General features: G+C 47.6%; 1 protein-coding gene across 2 annotated transcripts in view; it reads left to right on the top strand.

The window, feature by feature from the left end:
* The first annotated feature begins 1,828 nt into the window (after nucleotides 1-1,828).
* ilk (integrin-linked kinase) overlaps nucleotides 1,829-26,902 on the top strand; it is a 77,214-nt gene continuing 52,140 nt past the window's right edge. Inside the window, exons 1-2 of one of the 2 annotated variants that reach the window (XM_087988519.1) lie at nucleotides 1,829-1,960; nucleotides 16,203-16,441. In XM_087988519.1, the coding sequence (XP_087844645.1) occupies nucleotides 16,353-16,441 (89 nt within the window). In that variant the 5' untranslated portion in view covers nucleotides 1,829-1,960; nucleotides 16,203-16,352. Of the gene's footprint in view, nucleotides 1,961-14,506; nucleotides 14,590-16,202; nucleotides 16,442-26,902 lie in introns of those variants that run through there. The other variant, XM_087988518.1, reaches the window with a different exon arrangement.

The following is a 26,902-nucleotide window of genomic DNA, read 5'->3' as shown; positions in this document are numbered from 1 at the left end:
CAGCAGCGCCCTCTCCGACATGGAGGAGCATCAGCAGCGCCCCCTCCGACATGGAGGAGCATCAGCAGCGCCCCCTCCGACATGGAGGAGCATCAGCAGCGCCCCCTTCGACATGGAGGAACAACAGCAGCGCCCCCTCCGACATGGAGGAGCATCAGCAGCGCCCCCTCCGACATGGAGGAACAACTGCAGCGCCCCCTCCGACATGGAGTAACAACAGCAGCGCCCTCTCCGACATGGAGGAACAACAGCAGCGCCCTCTCCGACATGGAGGAACAACTGCAGCGCCCCCTCCGACATGGAGGAACAACAGCAGCGCCCCCTCCGACATGGAGGAACAACAGCAGCGCCCCCTCCGACATGGAGGAACAACAGCAGCGCCCCCTCCGACATAGAGGAACAACAGCAGCGCCCCCTCCGACATGGAGGAACAACAGCAGCGCCCCCTCCGACATGGAGGAACAACAGCAGCGCCCTCTCCGACATGGAGGAACAACAGCAGCGCCCCCTCCGACATGGAGGAGCAACAGCAGCGCCCCCTTCGACATGGAGGAACAACTGCAGCGCCCCCTCCGACATGGAGGAACAACAGCAGCGCCCCCTCCGACATGGAAGAGCATCAGCAGCGCCCCCTTCGACATGGAGGAACAACAGCAGCGCCCCCTTCGACATGGATGAACAACAGCAGCGCCCCCTCCGACATGGAGGAGCATCAGCAGCGCCCCCTCCGACATGGAGGAGCATCAGCAGCGCCCCCTTCGACATGGAGGAACAACCGCAGCGCCCCCTCCGACATGGAGGAACAACAGCAGCGCCCCCTCCGACATGGAGGAGCATCAGCAGCGCCCCCTCCGACATGGAGGAGCATCAGCAGCGCCCTTTCTGACAGGGAGTAAAGTTCTTCGCTGTCCACTACGCCTCCAATTTTAGTGCCATCTGCAAACTTACGAACCATAAACCCTGATGTGTATCTCCTTTTAACCTGAATGAAATAGTGAAAAAAGAATTGCAATTGAGTGACTTAATCAGACTTAAAAATCACACAACACCAGGTTATAGTCCAACAGGTTTAGTTGGAAGCACTGCACAACCATCCAATGAAGGAGCGTTGCTCCGATATCTAGTGCTTCCAATTAAACCTGTTGGACTATAAACTGGTGTTGCGTGATTTTTTAAGTCTGATGTTTGATTTTAACTTTGTAGACCCCAGTCCAACAGCGACATCTCCAAATCTTAATCAGACTTGAACTTCTGTGATGTCTCAAAGTTGGTGGATTTGTAAAACATTTTGACCCTCGCTAAGGGGGGGGGGGGTCTTGCTGTCAGGGCAGGTCTCAGAATGGGGCCAAGAGAGTGGTGCTGGAAAAGCACAGCCGGTCAGGCAGCATCCGAGGAAGAGGAAAACCGACGTTTCGGGCAAAAGCCCTTCATCAGAATGGGGCGCCGGTCAGGGGGCGGGACCATTGTGCGGGCCCGGGGCTTGGTGGTCGAGCAGGTCTCAGTTTGATGCTCAGGGATGGGGCGGGACCATGGCTTGGGGGGGCGGGACCATGGCTTGGGGGCGGGACCATGGCTTGGGGGGGCGGGACCATGGCTTGGGGGCGGGACCATGGCTTGGGGGCGGGACCATGGCTTGGAGGGCGGGACCATGGCTTGGGGGCGGGACCACGGCTTGGGGGGCGGGACCATGGCTTGGGGGGCGGGACCACGGTCTGGGGGTTGAGAATGTTATGGGCGGGGCCTACGCCTGGGGCGGGGCGGGGCCTACGCCTGGGGCGGGGCCTACGCCTGGGGCGGGGCGGGGCCTTGCCCCGGTCTGGGGTTTTGGGGCGTGTCTCTAAGCGGCGGCGAAGAAGAAGCGCATGCGCATTTCTCCAAAGCGGCGGGCGGGGCCCTTCCCGCGACGCATGCGCGTAATCTTAAAGTTTTTGCCGACTTTGGGGCGAACCTGAAACAAACGGTGAGTATCCGGTTACCGGGGTAACGGGATTAGGATGGAGTGTGTAGCCAGGGTAATGGGGTGTGGTTGTATGTAATCGGGACAACGGGTGTTTGGTGGGTGAGGGTGAATGGCCGGGATAACGGGAGAGGGGCGTCATGTCGCTGAGGTCTGGGACTGGGTCTGGGACTGGGTCTGGGTCTGGGACTGGGACTGGGTCTGGGTCTGGGACTGGGTCTGGGTCTGGGTCTGGGACTGGGACTGGGACTGGGACTGGGTCTGGGACTGGGACTGGGACTGGGTCTGGGTCTGGGACTGGGTCTGGGTCTGGGTCTGGGACTGGGACTGGGACTGGGACTGGGTCTGGGACTGGGTCTGGGTCTGGGACTGGGACTGGGACTGGGTCTGGGACTGGGTCTGGGTCTGGGTCTGGGACTGGGACTGGGACTGGGACTGGGTCTGGGACTGGGTCTGGGTCTGGGACTGGGACTGGGACTGGGTCTGGGTCTGGGACTGGGTCTGGGTCTGGGACTGGGTCTGGGTCTGGGTCTGGGACTGGGACTGGGACTGGGACTGGGTCTGGGACTGGGTCTGGGTCTGGGTCTGGGACTGGGTCTGGGTCTGGGTCTGGGACTGGGACTGGGACTGGGACTGGGTCTGGGACTGGGACTGGGACTGGGTCTGGGTCTGGGTCTGGGACTGGGTCTGGGTCTGGGACTGGGACTGGGACTGGGACTGGGACTGGGTCTGGGACTGGGTCTGGGACTGGGACTGGGTCTGGGACTGGGTCTGGGTCTGGGTCTGGGTGTGGGACCGGGACCGGGACCGGGTCTGGGTCTGGGACTGGGACTGGGACTGGGTCTGGGTCTGGGACTGGGTCTGGGTCTGGGTCTGGGACTGGGACTGGGACTGGGTCTGGGTCTGGGACTGGGTCTGGGTCTGGGTGTGGGACTGGGACTGGGTCTGGGTCTGGGTCTGGGACTGGGACTGGGACTGGGTCTGGGTCTGGGACTGGGTCTGGGTCTGGGACTGGGACTGGGTCTGGGTCTGGGACTGGGACTGGGACTGGGACTGGGTCTGGGTCTGGGACTGGGTCTGGGTCTGGGTCTGGGACTGGGACTGGGTCTGGGACTGGGACTGGGTCTGGGACTGGGACTGGGTCTGGGACTGGGTCTGGGTCTGGGTCTGGGACTGGGACTGGGTCTGGGTCTGGGACTGGGACTGGGACTGGGTCTGGGTCTGGGACTGGGTCTGGGACTGGGTCTGGGTCTGGGTCTGGGTCTGGGACTGGGACTGGGTCTGGGACTGGGTCTGGGTCTGGGACTGGGACTGGGACTGGGTCTGGGTCTGGGACTGGGACTGGGACTGGGTCTGGGTCTGGGTCTGGGTCTGGGACTGGGTCTGGGTCTGGGACTGGGACTGGGTCTGGGTCTGGGTCTGGGTCTGGGACTGGGTCTGGGTCTGGGTCTGGGACTGGGTCTGGGACTGGGTCTGGGTCTGGGACTGGGACTGGGTCTGGGTCTGGGACTGGGTCTGGGTCTGGGACTGGGTCTGGGACTGGGACTGGGTCTGGATCTGGGACTGGGTCTGGATCTGGAACTGGGACTGGAACTGGGACTGGGTCTGGGACTGGGTGTGGGTGTGGGACTGGGTGTGGGTCTGGGTCTGGGTCTGGGACTGTGTGGGGCTGTTAGTTGGCACTCAGTCCAGCAGGGAGGAGAGTTAGGGGTAAATATGCCTAGAGGGGGCATTGCTCTGGGGCTGGGGGTTGTGTGGGGCACTGAACCTGGGGACAAGGATGCTTGTGCCTGGGATGGAGGTGTGAGAGTGCCAGGATCTGGAGTGTGGATACTATCCTTGGGAAGGTGGTAGAGCCTGTGTGTGGGGAGGTTTGGGGTAATTTAAGGCGCGTTGAGTCAGTGATTGGGGGTTTGATGGTACATTGAGCCTGAGAGTTGGGGGTGGGAGGTGGTGAGTAAGTACTCAGCCTTGTGGGTAGAGGGTGAGTGATTTGAGTGTGAGTGACATAGAGCCTGAGGGAGATGGGCATTGAGCCTCAGAGTAGTGGGGCTGAAGGGGTACTGAGCCTCATGGCTGTAGGGTATTTATTGGTTTGGCCTCTCTCTGTTTTCTCTGATTTTGATGCAATCTGTTGAATTTTAGAAATATTTTCATTGATTTTAGTTTTGCTATTAAACTATAATTGATATGAAATCTCTACTAAAATTCAAGAAGTGCACCTTTTTGTTCTTTCTGTGCATTTGTTGCCCATCTGTGGTTGCTGTGGAGAAGATGGTAGTGATCTGCTGTCTTGAACTGCTGCAGTCCTTAGGGTCTGGGACCACCCACAATGTTGTTTGGAAGGCAGTATTTTGAACCACTGACAGTGAAAGAATGGTGATACATTTCTAATTCAGAATGGTGTAAAGGAAGTGTTAACAATGTAGTTAGGAAAGTATAACACAACTAGAGTGAGTCAATATGGTTTTGTGAAAAGGGAAATCCTGTTTGACAAATTGATTAGTTTTTTTAGTAGTGTGATAGATTAAAAGGGAATCTGACACTTGCTGAAAAGGTGTTGTCCATCCTTGCCTTCTTTGCTTTGCTCTTACGAAAGAGGATTCATTCTGTCTCTTTCAAACCTTAACTTAGACCCAATTTAAATCTCTTTCTCCATCATGAACAATGACCCTAATACTCTATAACTACTTTGCACTGGGATTCTGCTTCTGTCAGAAGTAAATAAAAGAACATTTTTGAACACATTCAGATCTGAAGAAGAGTCATGCCAGACACAAAGCATTAATTGTTTCTTTTTCCAAAGTGCTGCATGACCTGCAGAGTTTGTCAAGCAATTTCTGTTTTTTGTCTCCATTTTTTGAGCTTTTTGTTTTGCTCTCAGGCCAAACACAAGGCCAAGTTTCAAATTATTCTAAAATTTGTGAATAAAAATGTGCTGATGAGATGCCGCATTCTGTGTTTTGTACTAAAAGCTGTACTGACCGAGGTTCCCCATCTCCCTGGGTTGGAGAGCTGCAATGTGACTTCCCATCGCCTATACACAGTGCTCTGACTAATAAAGGAAAGTGTACCAAATGCCACCTTCACTATCCTGCAACTTCACTTTAAAGGAACTATGAACCTGCACTCCAAGGTCTCTTTTTAGAGGGCATAGGTTTAAAGGGAGAAGGGAAAGACTTGAAAGGAATCTAAGAGGCAACATTTTTCATGCAAAGGATGATGTGTATATGGAATGAGCTGCCAGAGGAAGTGGTGGAGGCTGATACAACTGTAATGTTTAAAAGCCATCTCGATGAGTATATGAATAAGAAGGGTTCAGAGGGATTATGCGCCAACTGCTGGCAAATGGGACTAGATTAGGTTGGGATATGTGGTCGGCATGGACGAGTTAAACTGAAGAGTCTGTTTCCATGCTGTACGTCGCTATAACCCTAACAGATCAACTTTTTTATGCTGCCTTTTCACATTGCCCATATAAATTGTATCTTCCATTAATAGGTTGCAGCCATCATAGAAGAAGTGTGAAATCTACAATGTAATTAAGCAAGATTTGGAGATGCCGGTGTTGGACTGGTTTACAGTGTGATGTAACAGAAATTATACATTGAAAAATTGATTGTTTGTTAAGCCTTTCATCTGTTAGAATACCATGATGATATGAATACCATTATCATGGTATTCTAACAGATGAAAGGCTTAACAGACAATCAATTTTTCAATGTATAATTTCTGTTACATCACACTGTAAATTTTTGCTATAAATTCTGTGTTAGGATTGAGCCCTCCACTAGCATCTGTTGAAGGAGCGACGCTCCGAAAGCTGGTGTGATTCCAATTAAACCTGGGTTGGACTATAACCTGGTGCTATGTGATTTTTAACTTTGTAATTAAGCAATGTCATGTATCCCAGTTACATGAGTCTAATGCCTCAGTAATTTTCTGATTGTTTGGTTCAGTGTCGTTTAGGGAAGGAAACTGCTGTAATTAACAGGTCAGGCTACTACATGTGACTCCAGATCCTCAGTAATGTGGCTGATTCCTTGCTGTTTTGGGCATTTAGGGAAGGGGTAATAAATGCTTGCTTTGCCAGTGATGCCCACATCTGTTAATTAATAAAATGCAGTATTTTTATTTTATTATTCATTATTGGCAGGGTCTGCTGTATTCAACTGGCCCATGTTTGTAAAAAACCAAAACAAATCCCATTCATAATTGGACAACACTTGCTGAATAATCCCGAATGCAGTAATAGCTACATTAGTTACTAATTTAAAATAACCAAGTTCAGAACATGATTTATTATGCTTCCTCGCACCAATATGCATATTCATATGCAGGGACCTATTCTGTGCAAACAACACTTGAGCGTCTTTTTTAAATTGCCCAGGAGCTGGGAAGCTGCTCATCCCCTGTTGCTTTTTCAATGGCAATGCCTCACCCAATTAAAGCTAATCGTAAAAAGGCAAGATTTGTCAAACGTGCTGCCGATTAAGTTGTCCTTTGCTCATGGTGCAGGAGGATGTCTGCTGACGCTTTATTTGCAAATTGGGTGACTCTCAGGAGCTTTTGAACCGCATGGAGGTGGTCGTGTTCACAACTGGTATGGTTGTTTGCATCAGTTGTCAACTAGAGTTTTCCACTTGTTCTGATTGTTGAGGGATTTTGCACGATCATCATAGAATCGCTACCATGTGGAAACAGGCCAATTGACCCAACAAGTCCAGACCAACCATCTGAAGGGTAACCTACCCTGATCCATTCCCCTACCCTATTATCCTACATTTACCCATGACCAATGCACCGTACCTACCCATCTACTCTTTATTTTAATAGATGTAACTACTCTTTTTATTTTAATTTAAAGAATCTACTCTTTATTTTAATTTTAAAAATCTACTCTTTATTTTAATAAAAACATTTTAACTATACCTTCGCATCCCTGAACACTATGGGTAATTTTGCATGGCCAATTCAACCACCTGCAAATCTTTGGACTGTGGGAGAAAACCCATTCAGACATAGAACGTGCAAACTCCACACAGACTGTCACCTGAGGCTGGGATAGAACCCGGGAACTATTTTTGACCCAGACCATTGGGCAGTCTGGTAGTCTGTAGGTACAGGCTCTCTCCTTGTATGGCAGTTTACAGCAGAACAAGAGTAGACCTTTTGGGCTCTCAAGCCTGATCTGCCATTTGGTGAGATCTGTGGCCTAACTCCAAATGGCTGCCTTTGTCCCGTATTCCTTAATTCTTTTGCTCAACAAAAATAAATCTTACATTTAAAATTTAAAAACTGATCTCGCATCAACTGTCATTTGTGGAAGAGAGTTCCAAATCTCTACTACCCTTTGTGTGTAGAAGTGCTTCCTAAGGTGTCTCCTGAACAATTCTCAGACTAGGCCTTCTAATTCTACAAAGTGCAACCAGTTGAAGTAGTTTATCTTCATGTACTCTGTCTTTTCCTGTTAATATTTTGAAGACTTCTATCAGATTGTCTGTCAGTCCTCTAGATGCTAAAGGAAATAGACCTAATTTGTATAATCTCTCCTTGTAACTTAACCCCTGAAGTCCATTCTTGTAAACCTACGTTGAATTCCCTCCAAGGCCAATATATCCTTCCTCAGGTGTACTGCTCTCAGTAAACTAAGTGGAGCCTAGCCAGGGTTTTGTATAACTGCAGGATAACATTTGCATCCTTGTGCTGTAGATAAAAGGGCCAATATTCTCTTAGCTTTTTTGATTTTCTGCACTAGTTCATGGCATTTTACAGATCAGTACACTGAAATCCCAGATTTCTTCAGACATCCACTGTATTTAATTTCATACCATCTAGACACTATCCTGATCTATCCTTTTGGTCTAAAATGGACAACCAATTGGATATCTATGCCATTATCCAAGTAATAATGTGAATAAGTGAGACCTAATAGAGATAATTCTTGGGGTTGCAGCCGTCTTCTATCCTTTATGCAGATCCAAACCAACAAAACATGTCTTGATGTGATTGGCGTGAGCGTGTTGGACCTAGTTCTCTATTCACACCAATAATTATCTCCAACACCATAATGACTTATGACTTAATCTTAAATCCGGCACCTACGAATCCCTTCCCGGCTAAGCATCAAACAATGCTCACTATCTCATGGATTTGGCTGACAAGAATCAAAGATAGAGCAGAGCTCCACTAAGGAGTCCTTAGTGGCCGATGATCTCTTTAAGAAAGAACCTCCAGAAATGTTTGAAAGATATTCACTGGTGTCTTTGTCTTTCCATCTGATGCCAAGGAAGCATTATAATCTGTCTTCAGAAGTTCTTCAGTCTGTTTTATTGCAAAGATTTTCTGGCTGTAAAGACAGGGCATGGTATGGAGAGACAGATGTCAAGCATCTGCATCTCCCTTTCAAACTTGAAAACAGTATACAGGGGCAGGACAGGACCCTACATGTGAGGCCCATAAAATCCACGTTTCTGGAGGTTCTTTCTTAAAGGGATCATTGGCCACTAAAGACTCCGCTCCAGTGTCTTTGTTTCTTGTTAGCTAAGCCCACGAGATAGTGAGCATTGTTTGATGGGGTTCATAGGTGTCGGCTTTAAGATTAAGTCATAAGACATTATGGTGTTGGAGGTAATTATTGGTGTGAATAGAGAATTGGCTCAAGAACAGGAAACAGCAAGTGGGGATAAGAGGTTCTTTTTCAGATTGGCAACCTGTAGCCAGTGGGGTTCTGCAGAGATCAGTGCTGGGACTGCAACTGCTTACAATATTTATTAATGACTTAGAGGAAGGAAGTGAATGTACTGTAGCCAGATTTGCAGACAACACTAAACTAGGTAGAAAGGCAATTTGAGAGAGTGATACAAATAATGTGAAGGTAGAAGGCAGAAGGTGTTGGTGGAGGATTGCTTTCCAAACTGGAGGCCTGTGATCAGTGGTGTGCCACAAGGTTCGGTGCTTTTCGTTATTTATATAAATGATTTGGATGTGAGCATAAGAGGTATAGTTAGTAAGTTTACTCATGACACCAAAATTGGAGATGTAGTGGACAGCGAAGAAGGTTACCTCAGAGTACAGTGGGATCTTGATTGGATGGGCCAGTGGGCTGAGAAGTGGCAGATGGAATTTAATTCAGGTAAATGTGAGATGCTACATTTTGAAAAGGCAAATCTTAGCAGGACTTACACGCTTAATGGTAAGGTTCTAGGGAGTGTTGCTGAACAAAGAGACCATGAAAGTAGAGTTGCAGGTAGATAGGATTGTGAAAAAGGCGTTTGGTATGCTTTCCTTTATTGGTAACAGCATTAAGTATTGGAGTTGGAGGTCATGTTGCAGCTGTACAGAACATTGGTTAGACCAATGAGGAAGCTGTTGAAATCCACATTTATCCCGTGTGGTTGCAGGGTCCCAGGACGGAATATGAGGCACTCCTCCTCCAGGCATTGGGTGGTAACGGTTTGGCGATGCAGGAGGCCCAGGACCTGCATGCCCTTGACAGAGTGGGAGGGGGAATTGAAATGTTCAGCCACAGGGTGGTGGGTACAGGTGTCCCAGAGATGTTCTCTGAAATGATCCGCAAGAAGGCGTCCTGTCTCCCCGATATAGAGGAGACTACACCGAGTGCAACGGGTGCAGTAGCTAACACTGGTACATGTTGTGAACACTTCAACTCCCCCCTCCCACTCCGTCAAGGACATGCAGGTCCTGGGCCTCCTCCACTGTGAAAATGTTCATTTTGGAAGGGATAACGAAATAGCAGATTATTATTTAAATAGAGAAAAACTGTAGGAAACTGCAATACAAAGAGACTTGAGGGAACCTGTGCTTAAAAAACAGAAAGCTAGCACACAGGTGAAGCAGGTAATCAGAAAGGCTTGTGGAATGTTGGCCCATATTTCAAGAGGGTTGGAGTATAAGATAGGGAAGTCTTGCTGTGACTGTACAAGATGCTGGTGAGAGCACATCTGGAATACTGTGAGCAGTTTTGGTCCCTGGATTTAAGAAAATATATTATTTCGTTGGAGGCAGTTCAGAGAAAGTTCACTGGGATAATCCCTGATAGGGAGGGATTGCCTTTTGAATAAAGGCTAGGCAAGTTGGGATTCAGTGGAGTTTAGAAGAATAAAAAGTGATCTCATTGAAATATAGGATTCTTAAGGGGCTTAACAAGGTAAATACTGAGAGGATATTTCCCCACGCGAGTGAGTCTATGATCAGAGGGCATAGTCTCAGAATTGAAGAGTACCAATTTAAGACTGAGATGAGGAGGAATTTCCTCTTTCAGAGAGGGTTATGAATCTTTGGATCTCCTTGTCACAGAGATCTGTGGGATCAGAATCCTTATGTTTATTTAAGGCTGAAATGGATGGATTTTTGAACAGTCGGGAAATTCAGGATTATGGGGAGAAAGCAGGAAAGTGAACATGAGGAATGTCTGATCAGCCATGACCCTATTGAATGATGGAGCAGGCTTGTGAGACTCAATAGTCTGTCCTATTCCTATTTCTTATGGTCTTAATATGGACTTGACCATGCATTTGAGGGGGCTGAATATCATATTTCTGGGCTCCAAGCTTCCCCGCAACCTCCTGCAGTTAAGCCGTGGTTACTGCATGCCAGTAGGAGGAGATACTAGAACCAGTCTCGGTGATGCAGAGGTCGTGCACTGGCAGGGTGCTTGCATACTTGGCTTTCTCTTCATTGTATGCTCGCCAGTGGCAGTGCATTGTGCAACTGGACTAGATGCATTATGGCACTCATTGGTAAACCTTACACCCAAGACCTAAAATAATTTCAGAATTATCTGCCAGAAGTGGGTCCCCACAGGAGCACTTGAGCCTTAGTCTTCCGACTGTCACATTGACACTAAATCAAAAGAATGTGCATCTCCATTTTTAAAACCACTTGGTTCCTTTTGCTTTCTCAGAAATGTAATGACTTAATCTGTAGTTTATTGATCTAGTTTGCCAGCTGTGCACTTTGATAATTGAGAACAAGAGTCAATAGACTGAGGGCTTTCAGATGGATAGAAGATTTAATCCAATCAACAGAGTTGGAATCCAGAAGACAGGAGGGAGGCAGAACCTTCAAACCCGAACTGGGTCATTCAGGGATGATGTCAAGAAGCATTTCCTCACATTAAGGGAAGTGGCATTCTGGAATTCACTCCCCAAAAGATCACATGAAAGCTGGGAGAAAATGGGGTTCTTAGTCGTGATATTGATGGTTATCTGTCAAGCAAAGATATTGAGGATTATGGGTAAATGGAGCAAAAATGTAGCTAAGCCTTGGCCACATAGAATAGCAGGATGAGTTGGAAGGGCTGAATAGCCTCTTCCTGTTTCCTGTGGCTGTGTTTTTGTTTCATTTTATTTTGTTTGTATAAACTTCAAGACTTTCTGTCTTCCAATGAGAAGTACATAACCATATTCAATTGCTTTAATACTTTTATTGTAGTTTGTTCAAGGTAATTATCATCCCGTGTTGCAGTTGGTTTTACTAATAGATCTGCATTTTTCTGCCATTATTAAGAAAAATTACTTGGCTACGTTCTTTAGCGATTACATTCGTGAACGTTGCGAGATTTCGTCTGATATTTCAAGTGCGAGGTAGTTTTCAGTAAGACTCGGAGCACTGTAGAGTTTGAGAGGCCCCATCGAGGGGAGGACAAGTTGAACTTTTAAAGTGGCCTGGCAGAGAAAATGCGACAAAGTGTTCAACACAAAGGAGCATTGGAGAGTTGGACTGGGTCAAGCTTTCACCGGTCAGCAGGCAATAAGCACACTTCTCATTCACCACTTTATCTCGGTCCCATTTCTAAGCCAAGTCATTCTGAATCAGGAAATCTCTCGGGTGGGGTGGTGCTTTGAGTGCATAAAGTGAATTTAAAATAAATAGATTGAAATAACTGAACCAGATCTGCAGTCTATGCGATTGTCCTTATGCACCATTTGTTTAAAGTAAGGATGTAGGTTCAACAGGTCCTGAAGAAGGCAAATGGTATATTGGCCTTAGTAGTAAGAGGATTTGAGTACAGGAGGAGTGATGTCTTGCTGCAATTGTACAGGGCCTTGGTGAGACCACACCTGGAATATTGTGTGCAGTTTTGGTCTCCTTGCTTGAGGAAGGATGTTCTAGTATGGACGGAGTGCAACAAAGGCTTACCAGGCTGATTCCTGGGATAGTAGGACTTACATATGAAGAAAGGCAGGATTGGTTAAGATGATATTTACTAAAATTAAGAAGACTGAGATGGAGAATCTCTCAGAAACATATAAAATTTAATCAGAAGCATACAAGGTGTATGCAGGAAAGATGTTCCCGAGGATCAGCACCAAAGTAACGTTGTAAGGGCACAGGGTAGTTCATTTGGGACTGACATGAAATGTATTCACCCAGAGAGTGGTGAGTCTGTGGAAGTCTCTGCCACAAAAAGCAGTTGAGGCTAAAATATTGAATGTTTTCAAAAAAATCATAGATAGGAGTCAGCCCTTCAAGCTTGCACCCCCTTTCAGTATGAACATGGCTGGTCACCCAATTCACTACCTTATTCCCACTTTCTCCCCATACCCTTTGATCCTTTTAGCCCTCAGGCAGAGTCAACATGGTATTGTCAAAGATAAATCCTGTTTGACCAATCTATTTGAGTACCTCAAAGAAGGAACATTAGTAAATAGAAGCTCGTGGACATACTGTACTTAAGCTTTCTGACAGCATTTGATGAGGCACCATATCAAAGGTTATTGTGGAAATAAAAGCTTGTGGTACAAGGGAGCAACTAATTCACATGAATAGGAAGTCAGCTGATGAACAGGAAACAGAATGTAGCCATAGATGGGTCTTTGCAAGACATATTGAGTGGTTTGTCACAGGAATCAATACTGGGACCTCAATTGCTCACAATTTATATAAGTAACTTGGTTGAAAAGTTAAAGCTATGTGAACTTTGCTGGACACAGAAGTAGGTTGGAAAATACAATATGAAGAGGACACTAGACTTCAAAATATATGTAATTAGGCAAAGATCTGGCACATGAAATGTGATGTGAAATGACCTGTTTTAGCTGGAAGAATAAAAAGAAATATTTCGTCTAAATTGTGGGAGGTTGCAGACCTCTGAGATACTGAGAGAGCTGATTGTCTGAGTGCATGAATCATCCAAGGTTAGTATGCAGGTACAGCAAGTAATTGGAAAAGTAGTAGAATGCTGTTATTTATGGTGAGGGGTATTAATCCATAGAAATTGCAGGCACTAGTCAATGCAATACTGATTGTAAAACATTTGCTTATTCTGTGACCTATTAATGTTGGCGCCACACTTCTTCAATTCATGTTCAATGCTATTTATTTAGTATTAATAATATTTATCTAAAACCGTTTTAGTGCTGCCTCCTGTCAGTTAGAAACCCATGCTTGTACAAGCTTCCAGACCACCCCCCCAACCCCCGGCTGCCATTGTATCAAATCCCATGAGGAAATATTTGAACAGGCGACCACAACTTCAATTTTAAATTGTGAGGTTCCGGGAGGCAATTCCAGAGCTTGTCGGCTGGGAGCTGAAGGTGCAGCTTCTAGGTGGTGGAGTATTGGGACTCTGGGATGGTCAAGTATTAGAGATATGCAGCAATCTGAGGAATGTGGGACTACAAGAGATTACAAAGATAGGCAGGGGTGAGACCAAGGAGGGATTTGAAAACATGTTCGAGAATGGTAAGGTCAGAATGTTGTATGAGTTAGGAATTAGCGGAGGAGAGCAAGCATGTGGTGTAGAGCTTGGGTTTGAAAGCCTACCAACTGGAGCTTGAGGATAGGAAGAAAGACAGTCATCTTCTGCCAAGCAGTTCTTCCTTTGAACTCTGCTTGGACCCAAGCTGCGTATATTTGGCTGCAGCAGGTGACCAACTTTAACCCTTGCACCTATCAGGCAGTATCAGCTGCTGCTTGGCTTCAACTGTCTGAGGGTGCAGAAATAAAATGTTTATTACAGTCTCCCTTTTCAAATCAAATGGTAGTTTCTGTGGCTGACCTGATGGGATTAATTCACAGGCTGGGCAAACCATTCTTTGCCCCCCTCGGGACCTTGCTCCTTGTGTGCACTGGATCCCGAGCAGTGTCTGATTACCATACATGGTCTGGAATTGTAATTTTGATTTAATGGCCCTTTTCTTCCTCGCGCTCTATCTGGGCTGATACTGATTCACTACTGGGTTTCAGTCCTGTATTAGAGCTCTGGCAAGTCAGGCGTATAAGGAGCCTAACAAATCAGAAAAGTGACAGCCCAGTCCGACTTGCTTTTTTTCTCACTAACCGGATTACTTTTCAGGTACAGGAGCTCAGAATGACCTCTCTCTGATGAACATTGGTGAATTTGACACTATGGAGAATCACACACAGGTCTCCCCAGCACAGAGTTGAAGCTCCCAATATCTAGCTCTGTAACTCCTCATAAAGGACACCTACTTCACTCTTAACAATGGCCTCATCAGAACACCAACTCCCATGTGTCCTCATTTGATTTAATTTATAAATTTAAAGCCTTGTTTTTTTTTGTTTTCGAAACTGGGTACAGCTGCAGAAAACCTCTGCCACAGCAGAAAGTGTCCAGCGGTCTAATGTCCTGGACTGATTTTGAGGTACTTAAAGCATGTATTTTATTCATTTACCTTTATTTCAAGCTGCACGCACAGTTTTGGGGATTTGGAATTTCAGCATCAGTGAATCATCAGCATTAACAGCTTCTTTTAACGAGTTTTGAGAAGATTTGTAGGTCAGGTTGAGGTTTTGGATGTAGCTTTGCTCGCTGAGCTAGAAGGTTCATTTCCAGACATTTTGTCACCCTACTAGGTAACATCTTCAGTGGGCCTCAGGTGAAGCACTGCTGATAATTTTGCTTTCTATTTATATGTTTGGGTTTCTTTGGGTTGGTGATGTCTTTTCCTGTGGTGAAGTCACTTTCTGCTTTTTTTCTCAGGGGATGGTAGACGGGGTCTAACTCGATGTGTTTGTTAATAGAGTTCCGGTTGGAATGCCATGCTTCTCGGAATTCTCGTGCATGTCTTTGTTTGGCTTGTCCTTGGATGGATGTGTTGTCGCAGTCGAAGTGGTTTCCTTCCTCATCCATATGTAAGGATACTAGTGAGAGAGGGTCATGTCTTTTTGTGGCAGAAAACTAGCCACCAGGATACATGGACACCAACAAGCCATAAAAAGCCATGGGTTAGACCCCATCTACCACCCCCTGAGAAAAGGAACAGGAAGTGACTTCACCACAGGAGTACAGCCCTGCTTTTATATTCAAGTTCTCTCAAAATAGATGCCGTCATTGTATTTGCCTTCCTAACTACTGACTCAACCTGCAAGTTTGCCTTGAGAGAATCCTGGACTAGAACTCCGAAGACTGTTTGCACTTCAGACTTCTGAATTTTGGCCCCATTTAGAAAATAGTCCATGACCTCACACTTTCCCACATTATACTCCATCTGCCACTTCTTTGCCCACTCTCCTAACCTGTCTGCAGATGTTCTTCCATGATCGAAGAATAAATATAGCCCTGCTTTTCTTTAAATAGTGCTGTGGGACTGTTAATGTTCACCTACAAGGAGCTAATGCACGCTTCAGTTAATGATTCACCCAGGGTACTACACCTCCAGCAGTGCAGCCCTGCCTCATTACTACACTCTGTGATCTGCTGGATTTCGAGCTGACTGCAGCCCCTTGAAGAGAAGTGAATTCCTCGTACTCTGACTTGCAGGCAAGAGGACCATGGCAGCAGACTCCAAGCTTCTTTGTTCAAACTTTGATTGATCTCCTGTGTACTTTGGCATGACGAGGTGACTACCTCCAGTGGTGGTCTCTTTTCTCTATTATTTGTACTGCTCTGTTAATTTAAGATGAGCATATGTTAGGTGTGAGCAGTTGTTCTTGGTGGTGGAGTGGGCGTGAGGTCAGTAACTTAGCCCGGACTCAGATGGAACTGCAAAGCTGTAGACAGTGTGGTTCAGCCTGAGATACCAGGGTGGTGATGTCGGTGCTTGGGACCAGACTTTGGGGATGTGGGAGATTAAATACATTTGGTCTTTTTCTTCTCAGAATTTATGAATACAGTTCAGTTTTGAAGGGGAACAAAACCACTTATTGGTTCAATGAGTAATCTTCCTGTGAGTGATAGGAGCACACAGGAGACTCCGGTCTCTGTTATGGGGAGCACTGGTTGTTGTCGTTGAACCCACCTTGTTTTTCTTTTCAGGTTGCATTATTGGTCAGATTGGATTTTAACTGTCTAGGGCACAGATCTGGTGGATTCTCTCTGCTCGTTTGGATCAACGTATTCAGATTGTCTCCTACACCTAGTGTCTAACGGGAGCAAAGTTGGAGCAGTGAGGACCAGACGAACAGGATGGATGACATTTTTACCCAGTGCCGGGAAGGCAACGCAGTTGCAGTTCGGCTCTGGCTGGACAACACTGAAAATGACTTGAATCAGGGGTGAGTGCCAGATTCTGACCGATCCGTCGGACTGTCTGAATAGTTTCACTTAAAGCAGTCTTAAAGTTGGTGCTGGAGTTATGACATGATCATGTGATAGGAACACTATCTTGTGTACTGAACATGAAGTCTGTAACCATAACATCTACCAGCTGACAACATTGTTGTGCACCCATTGTCCATTTAACCCCCAAAACACATTTGGTGCCTCCTGCTCATTGTTTCATCCCGACATGTTGCTGCCTTCCACACAGTGTGTACTTCCAGAACTGTCATCAAACTCAAAAGACTCTCATTGCCTTTCAGTGTCACCGTTCCATAAGCAGCCGAGTCTTAAACAGCTACAAATGTACACAACAATTTCATTTCGCCTCCTTCCTCCACCCTATCCCCGTCCTTGCTCGAAACACTTATGGTATTTTAAGTAGATAACAGTCTGATCTCCTTTTTAGGTTATTACCACAAAAAATAAAAATATATAGTCTCTTTCAGAAGGAATTATTTTGTTTTAAGATTTCCCCTAAAGAAGTATTATGTACTCCAGTGAAATGTTAAGCTTGGGTATAATGTTGAGTGTTTGAAGCAACTAGAGTAAATGCAGTTAGAGGCAATAGGGACTTGATTAGTATCGGGGTAGGTGGGAAAGGAGGTATCTGTTGATATAGTTAGATGAACAGGAGAGGAACGAAGTTTGTGCGCAACATAATCTTGAGCTTTCAGGGATGTGTAGGTTAGGTGCATTAGTCAGGGCTAAATGTAGAGTAGTGAAATGGGTCTGGATGGATTACTCTTTGGAGGGTCGCTATGGAGTTGTTGGGCCAAAGGGTCTGTTTCCATACTGTCAGGATTCTATGGTTCTATGAAATCTCCAGTTTAGATTTTCACTTGATGTAACTATTATTTTTAATCGTTCATTCTCAGTACAATCAGAATCAAGCCTGTTACGGATAGTGTGCTGTTAAATGCTTGACGTGCATGTTTTGCTTCCTCATATAAAATTTGTGGGGAACTTAATGGAAATGGAATAGCAATAGGTGGTATGTGACAGCAAATCACATGACGCAAGTGGCATAAGAAGTGCCTTAGGTATCCTGCTATAATCAGTAGTCACTGATCAGAGGTGTATTTTGGAGACTTATGCTCCAACACATTTCAAGATGAATGATTGGGCTCGGATTCCCCGTTTCCATTCATCTGACATTGTCACAGCCCTTGGATGAGCTTTCTCATCTTAATAAAATCCCAGGAAGGGAAGGGAAGGGAACAGAACTGAAAGAAACTGGATAATTTCTGATTGATATCCTATTGAAGTTATCTTGCTGAAATCCTAAAATAAAAACCAACGTACTGCGATTTTGGAAATATGAAACAAACACAAATCCTGGAGAAACTCAGCAGCTCTGGCAGCATCTGTGGAAAGACAAATAGCAGGTCCCAAGTTAAGGTATGTCAGAATCTTGAAAGATGCTGAGTTTTGAGATGAAACTGACTTTTGCCGGCATTTTCTGTTTTCACTGCTGAAATGTTTACCTGGATTTGATCCCCTGATGGATAATGTTTCTTCACTTCTGGCCTTTGTTCTGTTGCAAACTACAACAATATCCAGCCCATGCAGCTTATCAACCCCTTTAGTATATACTCTTCAACAGTGCGGCGCTCCCCCAGCCCGGACCCTCGGACAGTGCGGCGCTCCCCCAGCCCGGACCCTCGGACAGTGCGGCGCTCCCCCAGCCCTGACCCTCGGACAGTGCGGCGCTCCGTCAGCATTGGTCCTCTATGCAGCATTTCATAGTGCTCCGAAAATGTTAACCTTGTGAATGGAATCGAGGCTTTAGGTTGGGTGTTGAAGCCATAGACCCGATGAGTCATGGTTGACACCTATAAAATCAGAATCCATGCCTGCAAGGAAAAGAAAAATGATGTATAAAAAAGTGTGATCAGCATCTTTAGCAGTGTGGTTTGGCATTCGTAACAAAAGCTTTTAAAGAAAATCAAGTGTCAGCTTTATTTTCAGACTGCATTGCTCATTAACTCTCCTGGAATTGTCTACATGGCAGACTGTAGTTTAAAAACGTGCCCCAAAGGAAGAAGGTAGCAGTGTTATTCTGATTTATGAAACTCCCACTTCCGCATATTTCAACCATTCTGTCATTCTGTTTAATTTTGAGCTTGGAATACTGCCTAGAGCTGCAACAATTTTGCACACATTCCAGTTGATGGCTTCCTGTGATGTTGTACAGATGGGTCTGTGTGAGTTTGTGACTGTTAGCTGTGTGTTAGATTGCAAGGGAACAGGATGAAAATGTCAATGTTGTCACCTGTCTGAGCAAAATATGCTTCTCCAACCCCAATGCTGCCCCTGTGCTGGGAATAAGTGATGAGGACAGTATGTTCAAAAGAGTAGACAGAGCTTTATTCTGTATCTAACCTCATGCTGTCCCTGGAGTGCTTGACAGGGACAATAGAACGCTCTGGTGCTGCAGTGACAGTGTTCCTACCTCTAAACCAGGAGGCCTGAGTTCAAGTCCCACTTACTGTAGAGGTGTGTAATGACATGCCTGAACAGGTTGATTTAAAAAAATTCAGGAGGAATCTTTACTCTATCAAGCACTGTGCTGTCCCTGTTCAAGGAAAGTTTGTTGGGGACCGTGTAGAGGGAGCTTTGCTATCGGTTGAAAAGAATAGAGGAAACTGACTTGACATTGAAAAGAGTAGAGACGGCTTTACTCAGTATTCAGCCATGTGCTGTCCCTGTCCTGGGAGTGTTTGATAGGGAGAGTGAAGAGTGAGCTTAGCTCTGTATTTGACCTTGTGCGGCCTTTGCCCTCTAAGTGTTTTGATGGGGGACAGGCTGCCTTATGAAGAGTAATCATTGCAGCTGTTGTCCAACTCCCTCCCTCTGTGTTGCGCCTGCCATACAGTGTGTTTTAACTCTTATACCTAGCAAAGAAACTGTGAGTCAACTCTTAGTAGTGATAAATGAGGATATTTATTTATTTATTTAACACAATTAATACTATAATAACAAAATACACAACAAACTAACTATTTACATTATAAATCTAATCAGCTATCTTGTGCTTTAGTTTAACTCTGGATGATCATATACCACCATATAAAATCTTGGCCTTGTTCCACTTGGCGATGATCATCTGGTCTTCTGCTCCCGGTGATCTCAGGGTGGTCTTCTCTTCACAGTGGTTCGTCTCGCTACTGCTCCTGACGGTGGTGTTGTGGCAATTCTCATACTGAGAAGTCTTCATGCCCTTTTTGGAGGGTCGTTGATGTCCACAAATACATTGATCAGGGCTCAATCACTTTGATCGATCGGACCTAACCAGGCATCGACATGTCGATAGCAGGGTGGTCCTTGGGCATCCATTCCTGGCGGCGTTAGGCACATGTAGGTAGCCCTCTCCAAATAAGGGTGTGAAATATCACTGTGTCTGGTTTTTGATTGTCCTGGGGATGGCATTCAGGTCAATCTATTCAATTCCAATTCAAGTGTATATTGTATTGTCTGCAACAGCTGGGTCAATTGCATACTTTCTGTCTGTAGCTGCAGTCTGTCTGGATTCTGCAGCTTGTTTATTTCAGTATCTTTCAGCACAGTCACTTGGGCAAAGGCTCGCCTCAATTTCCCTTTATTGTCTCTTTTTTTTCATAAGTCCAGCATTTTGAGCGGCTACACTCCACTCTGAAACAACCACTGTGTGGTATTAAGCCACTGCTTAATTTAGAAGACTTCCCCTGCTCTGAGATGAGGTTGGATGGGTGATAAATACTGGCCTTGTCAGAGGTGCTCATAATTGTGCCACCGTGGGGCGGCACGGTGGCACAGTGGTTAGCACTGCTGCCTCACAGCGCCAGAGACCTGGGTTCAATTCCCGCCTCAGGCGACTGACTGTGTGGAGTTTGCACGTTCTCCCCGTGTCTGTGTGGGTTTCCTCCGGGTGCTCCGGTTTCATCCCACAGTCCATATCTTTGCAGGTCAGGTGAATTGGCCATGCTAAATTGCCCGTAGTGTTAGGTAAGGGGTAAATGTAGGGGTATGGGTGGGTTGCGCTTCGGCGGGTCGGTGTGGACTTGTTGGGCCGAAGGGCCTGTTTCCACACTGTAAGTAATCTAATCTAATCTAATAATTGCCTCAAAGAAGAAAAACATTTCTGTTTCTGGTGTCCTGTCAGTAAGAACAGCGAAGGTCTTAAAAGAGGGGGAGGTGTGGCATTGTTAGTCATGGACAGTATTATGGTGGCAGAAAAGACATTTAATGAGGACTCGTCTACTAAGGTAGTTTGGGCTGAGGTTAGAAACAGGAAAGGAGAGGTCATCCTGTTGGAAGTTTTCCATAGCCACTGAAAACTTCCAGAGATCTAGAGGAAAAAATTGCAAAGATGATTCTGGATAGGAGCAAAAGGAACTGGGTAGTTGTTATGGTGGTCTTTAACTTACCAAATATTGACTGGAAACACTGTAGTTTGAGTACCTTAGATGGGTCAGTTTTTGTCCAGTGTGTGCAGCAGGGTTTCCTGACACAGTATGTAGTCAGGGGCAAGGCCACATTGGATTTGGTACTGGCTAATGAACCAAGCCACGTGTTAGATTTGGAGGTAGGTGGGCACTTTGGTGAAAGTGATCACAATTCAGTTATGTTTACTTGAGCGAGGGAAAGGGATGGGTATATACATAGAACCTAGAAGCCCATGAGCATTATCATAGAATTCCTACAATGTGGAAACAGGCTCTTCGGCTCAACAAGTCCACACCGACCCTCCGAAGAGTATCCCACCTAGACCCATTCCCCCACCCTATTACTCTGCACTTATCACTGACTAATGCACCTAACCTACACATCCCTGAGCACTATGGGTAATTTAGCACCTAACCTGCACATCTTTAGACTGTGGGAGGAAACTGGAGCACCCGGAGGGATCCCACGCAGACACGGGGAAAACGTGCAAACTCCACACAGTCAGTCGCCTGAGGCGGGAATCGAACCCGGGTCCCTGGCACTGTGAGGCAACAGTGCTAGCCACCGTGCCACCCTGTATACCACAAGAATACATTTAGTATAATGTCAAGAAAGACAACTATGATGCGATTAGACAAGATTTAGGATGCATAGGGAAGGAAACTGCAGGGGGTGGGCATAATTGAAATTTGACAAAAGTGAGTACTGCACATGTTGAAGATGAGAGTAGAGAGTGTGGTGCTGCATGTCCTGGGCCGCCCCCATCATCATTCCCTAACCACCCGACCAGTCCCTAATGCCTCATCTTCCACCTCAAGACCCTCCAACCCCATGGCATCAATGTGGATTTCATCAGTTTCCTCATTTCCTCTCCCCTCACCTTATCCTAGATCTAGCCTTCCAACTTGGCACTGCCCTCATGACCTGTCCATCTTCCTTTCCACCTGTCCGTTCCACCCTCCCCTCTGATCTCTCACCATTACCCCCACCTCCATCTACCTATCGCACTCCCAGCTACCTTCCCCCCTCTCCCCAACCCCATTCCCCTCCCATTTATCTCATCAGCTCCTTGGTTCACAGCCTCATTCCTGATGAAGGGCTTTTGACCAAAACTCTCCTGCTCCTCGGATGCTGCCTGACCTGCTGTGCTTTCCAGCACCACAATCTCGACAATGGAAATGTGGAGCTTGTTCAAGGAGCTTGACAGGTAGGATCAGGGAAATCCCTAAAGCCTTCTATAGGTATGAGGGCCAATCAAGGACACCAGTGGGAAATTGTGTGTGGAGTCTGAAGAGCTGGGAGAGGTGCTAAATGAATATTTTTCATCAGTATTCACACAGGAAAAAGACAGAGTTGTCGAGGAGAATACTGAGATACAGGCTACTAGACTAGACAGGATTGAGGTTCAGAAGGAGGTGGTGTTAACAATTCTGGAAAGTGTGAAAATAAATAAGTCCCCTGCGCCAGATGGGATTTATCCTAGGATTCTCTGGGAAACCAGGGAGGAGATTGCACAGCCTTTGGCTTTGATCTTTATGTCGTCATTGTCTACAGGAACAGTGCCAGAAGACAGGAAGGTAGCAAATGTTGTTCCCTTGTTTAAGAAGGGGAGTCGAGACAACCCTGGTAGTTATAGACCAGACTTTGGTTGTGGGTGAAGTGTTATAAAGGACTGCAAGAGATAGGATTTATAATCATATAGAAAGCAATAATTTGATTAGGTATAGTCAACACGGTTTCATGAAGGGTAGGTTATGCCTCACAAATCTTATTGAGTTCTATGAGAAGGTGACCAAACAGGTGGATGAGAGTAAGGCGGTTGATGTGGTGTATATGGATTTCAGTAAGGTGTTTGAGAAGGTTCCACACGGTAACTTATCGCAGAAAATACGGACGCATGGGATTGAGGGTGATTCCACGATTTGGATCAGAACTTGGCTAGCTAAAAGAAGACAGAGGGTGAAGGTTGATGGGAAATGTTCATCCTGGAGTTCAGTTACTAGTAGTGTACCGCAAGGATCTGTTTTGGGGCCACTGCTGTTTGACATTTTTATAAATGATCTGGGTGGAAGGATGGGTTAGTAAATTTGGGGATGACGCTCAGGTCGGTGGAGTTGTGGACAGTGCAGAAGAATGTTGCAGATTACAGAGGGACATAGATAAGCTGCAGAGCTGGGTTGAGAGCTGGCTAATGGAGTTTAGTGCAGAAAAGTGTGAGGTGATTCAGTTTGGATAGAGTAACAGGAATACAGAGTACTGAGCTAATGGTAAGACTCTTGGTAGTGTGAATGAGCAGAGAGATCTCAGTGTCTATGAACACAGATCGCTGAAAGTTGCCACCCAGGTTGATAGGGTTGTTAAGAAGGAGTATGGTATGATCACTTTTATTAGTAGAGGGATTGAATTTCGGAGCCACGAGGTCATGTTGCAGCTGTACAAAACGCTGGCACGGCCGCACTTTGAGTATTGCAGACAGCATTATAGGAAGGGTGTGGTAGCATTGGAAAGGGTGGCAAGAAGATTTTACTAGGATGTTGCCTGGTATGGAGGAAAGGTCTTATGAGGAAAGGCTGAGGGAACTGAGGCTGTTTTCGTTAGAGAGAAGCTAGCACAAGGGGACATGGCTTTAAATTGAGGGACGATAGATATAGGACAGATGTCAGAAATAGGTGCTTTACTAGGAGTAGTAGGGGTATGGAACGCTCTGCCTGCAACAGTAATAGACTCGCCAACTTGAAGGGCATTTAAATGCTCATGGATGGTAATGGAATAGTGTAGGTTAGATGGGCTTTAGATTGGTTGCACAGGTCGGCGGAACATTGAGGGCCGAAGGGCCTGTACTGCACTGTAATGTTCTATGTCACACATTGACCCTGACATGGGGAGTGTCAGTTGACATGGTAATATAAGTGTTCCAACAGCCTCCCATAGATAACCAAGAGAATCCTTATTCGTGCTTTTTTCCAAAATCCAACTCATTCTTACTCACTCTTTTGGGAATCATCACCGTCTCTTTTTCCAGGCCACCTTTTCTCGTCTTCAGGATTGTACTAAACTTTGTTGTGTGCACAGTGTGTGCTCCCTGACGAGAGATGATTGTGGCTGTTTCTTCCTGTACACTGGGGGAGGGGTGATGTGAGCAAGAATTTGAACTGTCCATTTCTAATCTGAGCGAGATCAGATAGAGTGAAGTCTTTATGGGATTGTGCTGTTTACTGCAGAATAGAGGGATCCTCTGGCATGTTTACTGTCAATTGTCTTTGATCCACAGTCTTCTCCATTTAACGATGTTTGGACTATTTCCTGTGAAAGTTTCTGACTGGGTTAATGAAGGGCTATCGGGTAAAAGAAGCACAGGAAGTATAGATCCACAGGGAGAAATCTATCCCACAGGAATGTAATCCTGCAAAGTATGCAACCAGTGTCCAGTCGCGGTCTGCCCTTTCTGCAGTGCATTCTTCCACTGCGTTTCTCTCTTGCGGGATAACATAAATCAGCCTCCTACACAGAAGGTTTATTTGGGTACAGGGTCTGAGCAGCGACTCACAGCACTGCCCCTCCCAGGCTTCAGAAGAACAGAAGAGCTGAGTGAGACCCAGCTGACTGGCTGTCAGCCAAAGATCAATTAATGAGGGTCAGGACTGAGGGGCAGCTACACTGTCAGGCAGTTAATTCAGAGGGAGTATGGCGCTGTTGGAGGGACAGGGTGTAGGGGCAGAGTGCTGTCAGAGGGACAGGGCGGAGGGGCGGAGCGCTGTCAGAGGGACAGGGCGGAGGGGCGGAGCGCTGTCAGAGGGACAGGGCGGAGGGGCGGAGCGCTGTCAGAGGGACAGGGCGGAGGGGCGGAGCGCTGTCAGAGGGACAGGGCGGAGGGGCGGAGCGCTGTCAGAGGGACAGGGCGGAGGGGCGGAGCGCTGTCAGGGGGACAGGGCGGAGGGGCGGAGCGCTGTCAGGGGGACGGGGCGGAGGGGCGGAGCGCTGTCAGGGGGACGGGGCGGAGGGGCGGAGCGCTGTCAGGGGGACGGGGCGGAGGGGCGGAGCGCTGTCAGGGGGACGGGGAGGAGGGGCGGAGCGCTGTCAGGGGGACGGGGCGGAGGGGCGGAGCGCTGTCAGGGGGACGGGGCGGAGGGGCGGAGCGCTGTCAGGGGGACGGGGCGGAGGGGCGGAGCGCTGTCAGGGGGACGGGGCGGAGGGGCGGAGCGCTGTCAGGGGGACGGGGCGGAGGGGCGGAGCGCTGTCAGGGGGGACGGGGCGGAGCGGCGGAGCGCTGTCAGGGGGGACGGGGCGGAGCGCTGTCAGGGGGGACGGGGCGGAGCGCTGTCAGGGGGGACGGGGCGGAGCGCTGTCAGGGGGGACGGGGCGGAGCGCTGTCAGGGGGGACGGGGCGGAGGGGCGGAGCGCTGTCAGGGGGGACGGGGCGGAGGGGCGGAGCGCTGTCAGGGGGGACGGGGCGGAGGGGCGGAGCGCTGTCAGGGGGGACGGGGCGGAGGGGCGGAGGGCTGTCAGGGGGGACGGGGCGGAGGGCTGTCAGGGGGGACGGGGCGGAGGGGCGGAGGGCTGTCAGGGGGGACGGGGCGGAGGGCTGTCAGGGGGGACGGGGCGGAGGGGCGGAGGGCTGTCAGGGGGGACGGGGCGGAGGGGCGGAGGGCTGTCAGGGGGGACGGGGCGGAGGGGCGGAGGGCTCTCAGGGGGGACGGGGCGGAGGGACGGAGGGCTCTCAGGGGGGACGGGGCGGAGGGACGGAGGGCTCTCAGGGGGGACGGGGCGGAGGGATGGGACAGAGGGGCTGAGCTGAGGGACTATCGTAGGGTATGTGCACATCATCATTTTTGAGACCCTGAAGCTGAATGATGAGTTTATTTGGTATTGGAATTTGATTGAAGGGGGTGTTGGTTGAACAGTTTTCAGTCTGGTAGCTCATCTCCTCAGCTGTGAGTAATTCTTTGGAGAGGGACTACAGAATTAAAATGAGGAAAATGCCTTTGTAGGGTTTGTATAATGATACTGCTTTGTTTGATGCTCGACTTGTCATAGACAGGCAAAAGTGAGGACTGCAGATGCTGGAGATCAGTCAAGATTGGAATGTTGCTGGAAAAGCACAGCAGGTCAAGCAGCTTCCGAGGAGCAGGAAAATCAATGTTTCATCAGGAATGAGGCTGGGAGCCTCCAGGGTGGAGAGATAAATGAGAGGGGGGGAGGGGTGGGACTGGGGCAAAGGTAGCTGAAAGCACAGTAGGTGGATGGAGGTGGGGGTAAAGGTGATAGGTCAGAGAGGAGGGTGGAGTGGATAGGTGGGAAGGAAGATTGGCAGGTAGGACAGGTCATGAGGACAGTGCTGAGCTGGAAGGTTGAAACTGGGGTAAGGTGGGGGGAGGGGAAAAGAGGAAACTGGTGAAGTCCACATTGATGCCCTGGAGTTGGAGGGTCCCGAAGACACACTTGAAGATGAGGCATTCTTCCTCAAGGCGTTGAGTGGTGAGGGAGCGGCAGTGGAAGAGGCCCAGGATCTGCATGTCCTCGGCAGAGTGAGAGGGGGGAGTTGAAGTGTTGGGCCACGGAGCGGTGGGGTTGATTGATGTGGGTGTGCCAGAGATATTCCCTAAAGTGCTCTGCGAGAGATGGGGCTTGTGTTGGTTCTGTTGTTGAGGCAGACACGGATGGTGAATTTTACCACCATAACCAAAATGTCAGCTTTGCCTTCACCCGACTGTGGAAATCAGTTTTTGGGATGAGGATTTTAAGGGAAGGTAGTGGGTGTGTCATGGTGCTAGTCATTGGGAATCCCAGGCTAATGTCCTGGGGACATGGATTTGAATACACCATGGGAAATGGCGAAATTTGAATTCAATAAAAATTTGTAACAAAGATTCTATTAACTGTGTGACCATGGTCAATTGTCATAAAACTTGCATGGTTCTCTCGTGTCCTTTGGGGGAGGAAATGTACTATCCAGGTCTGATTCCAGGCTCTCGCCAAGGGGCCCTCTGGGA

Source organism: Chiloscyllium plagiosum, unplaced genomic scaffold (genome assembly GCF_037043375.1).
Source record: "Chiloscyllium plagiosum isolate Xiang-an unplaced genomic scaffold, Cpla_swu_hap1 HiC_scaffold_6, whole genome shotgun sequence".
Taxonomy (NCBI): domain Eukaryota; kingdom Metazoa; phylum Chordata; class Chondrichthyes; order Orectolobiformes; family Hemiscylliidae; genus Chiloscyllium; species Chiloscyllium plagiosum.
Note: the sequence above shows the minus strand (reverse complement) of the source record. Positions and strands in the feature narration are given on the sequence as shown.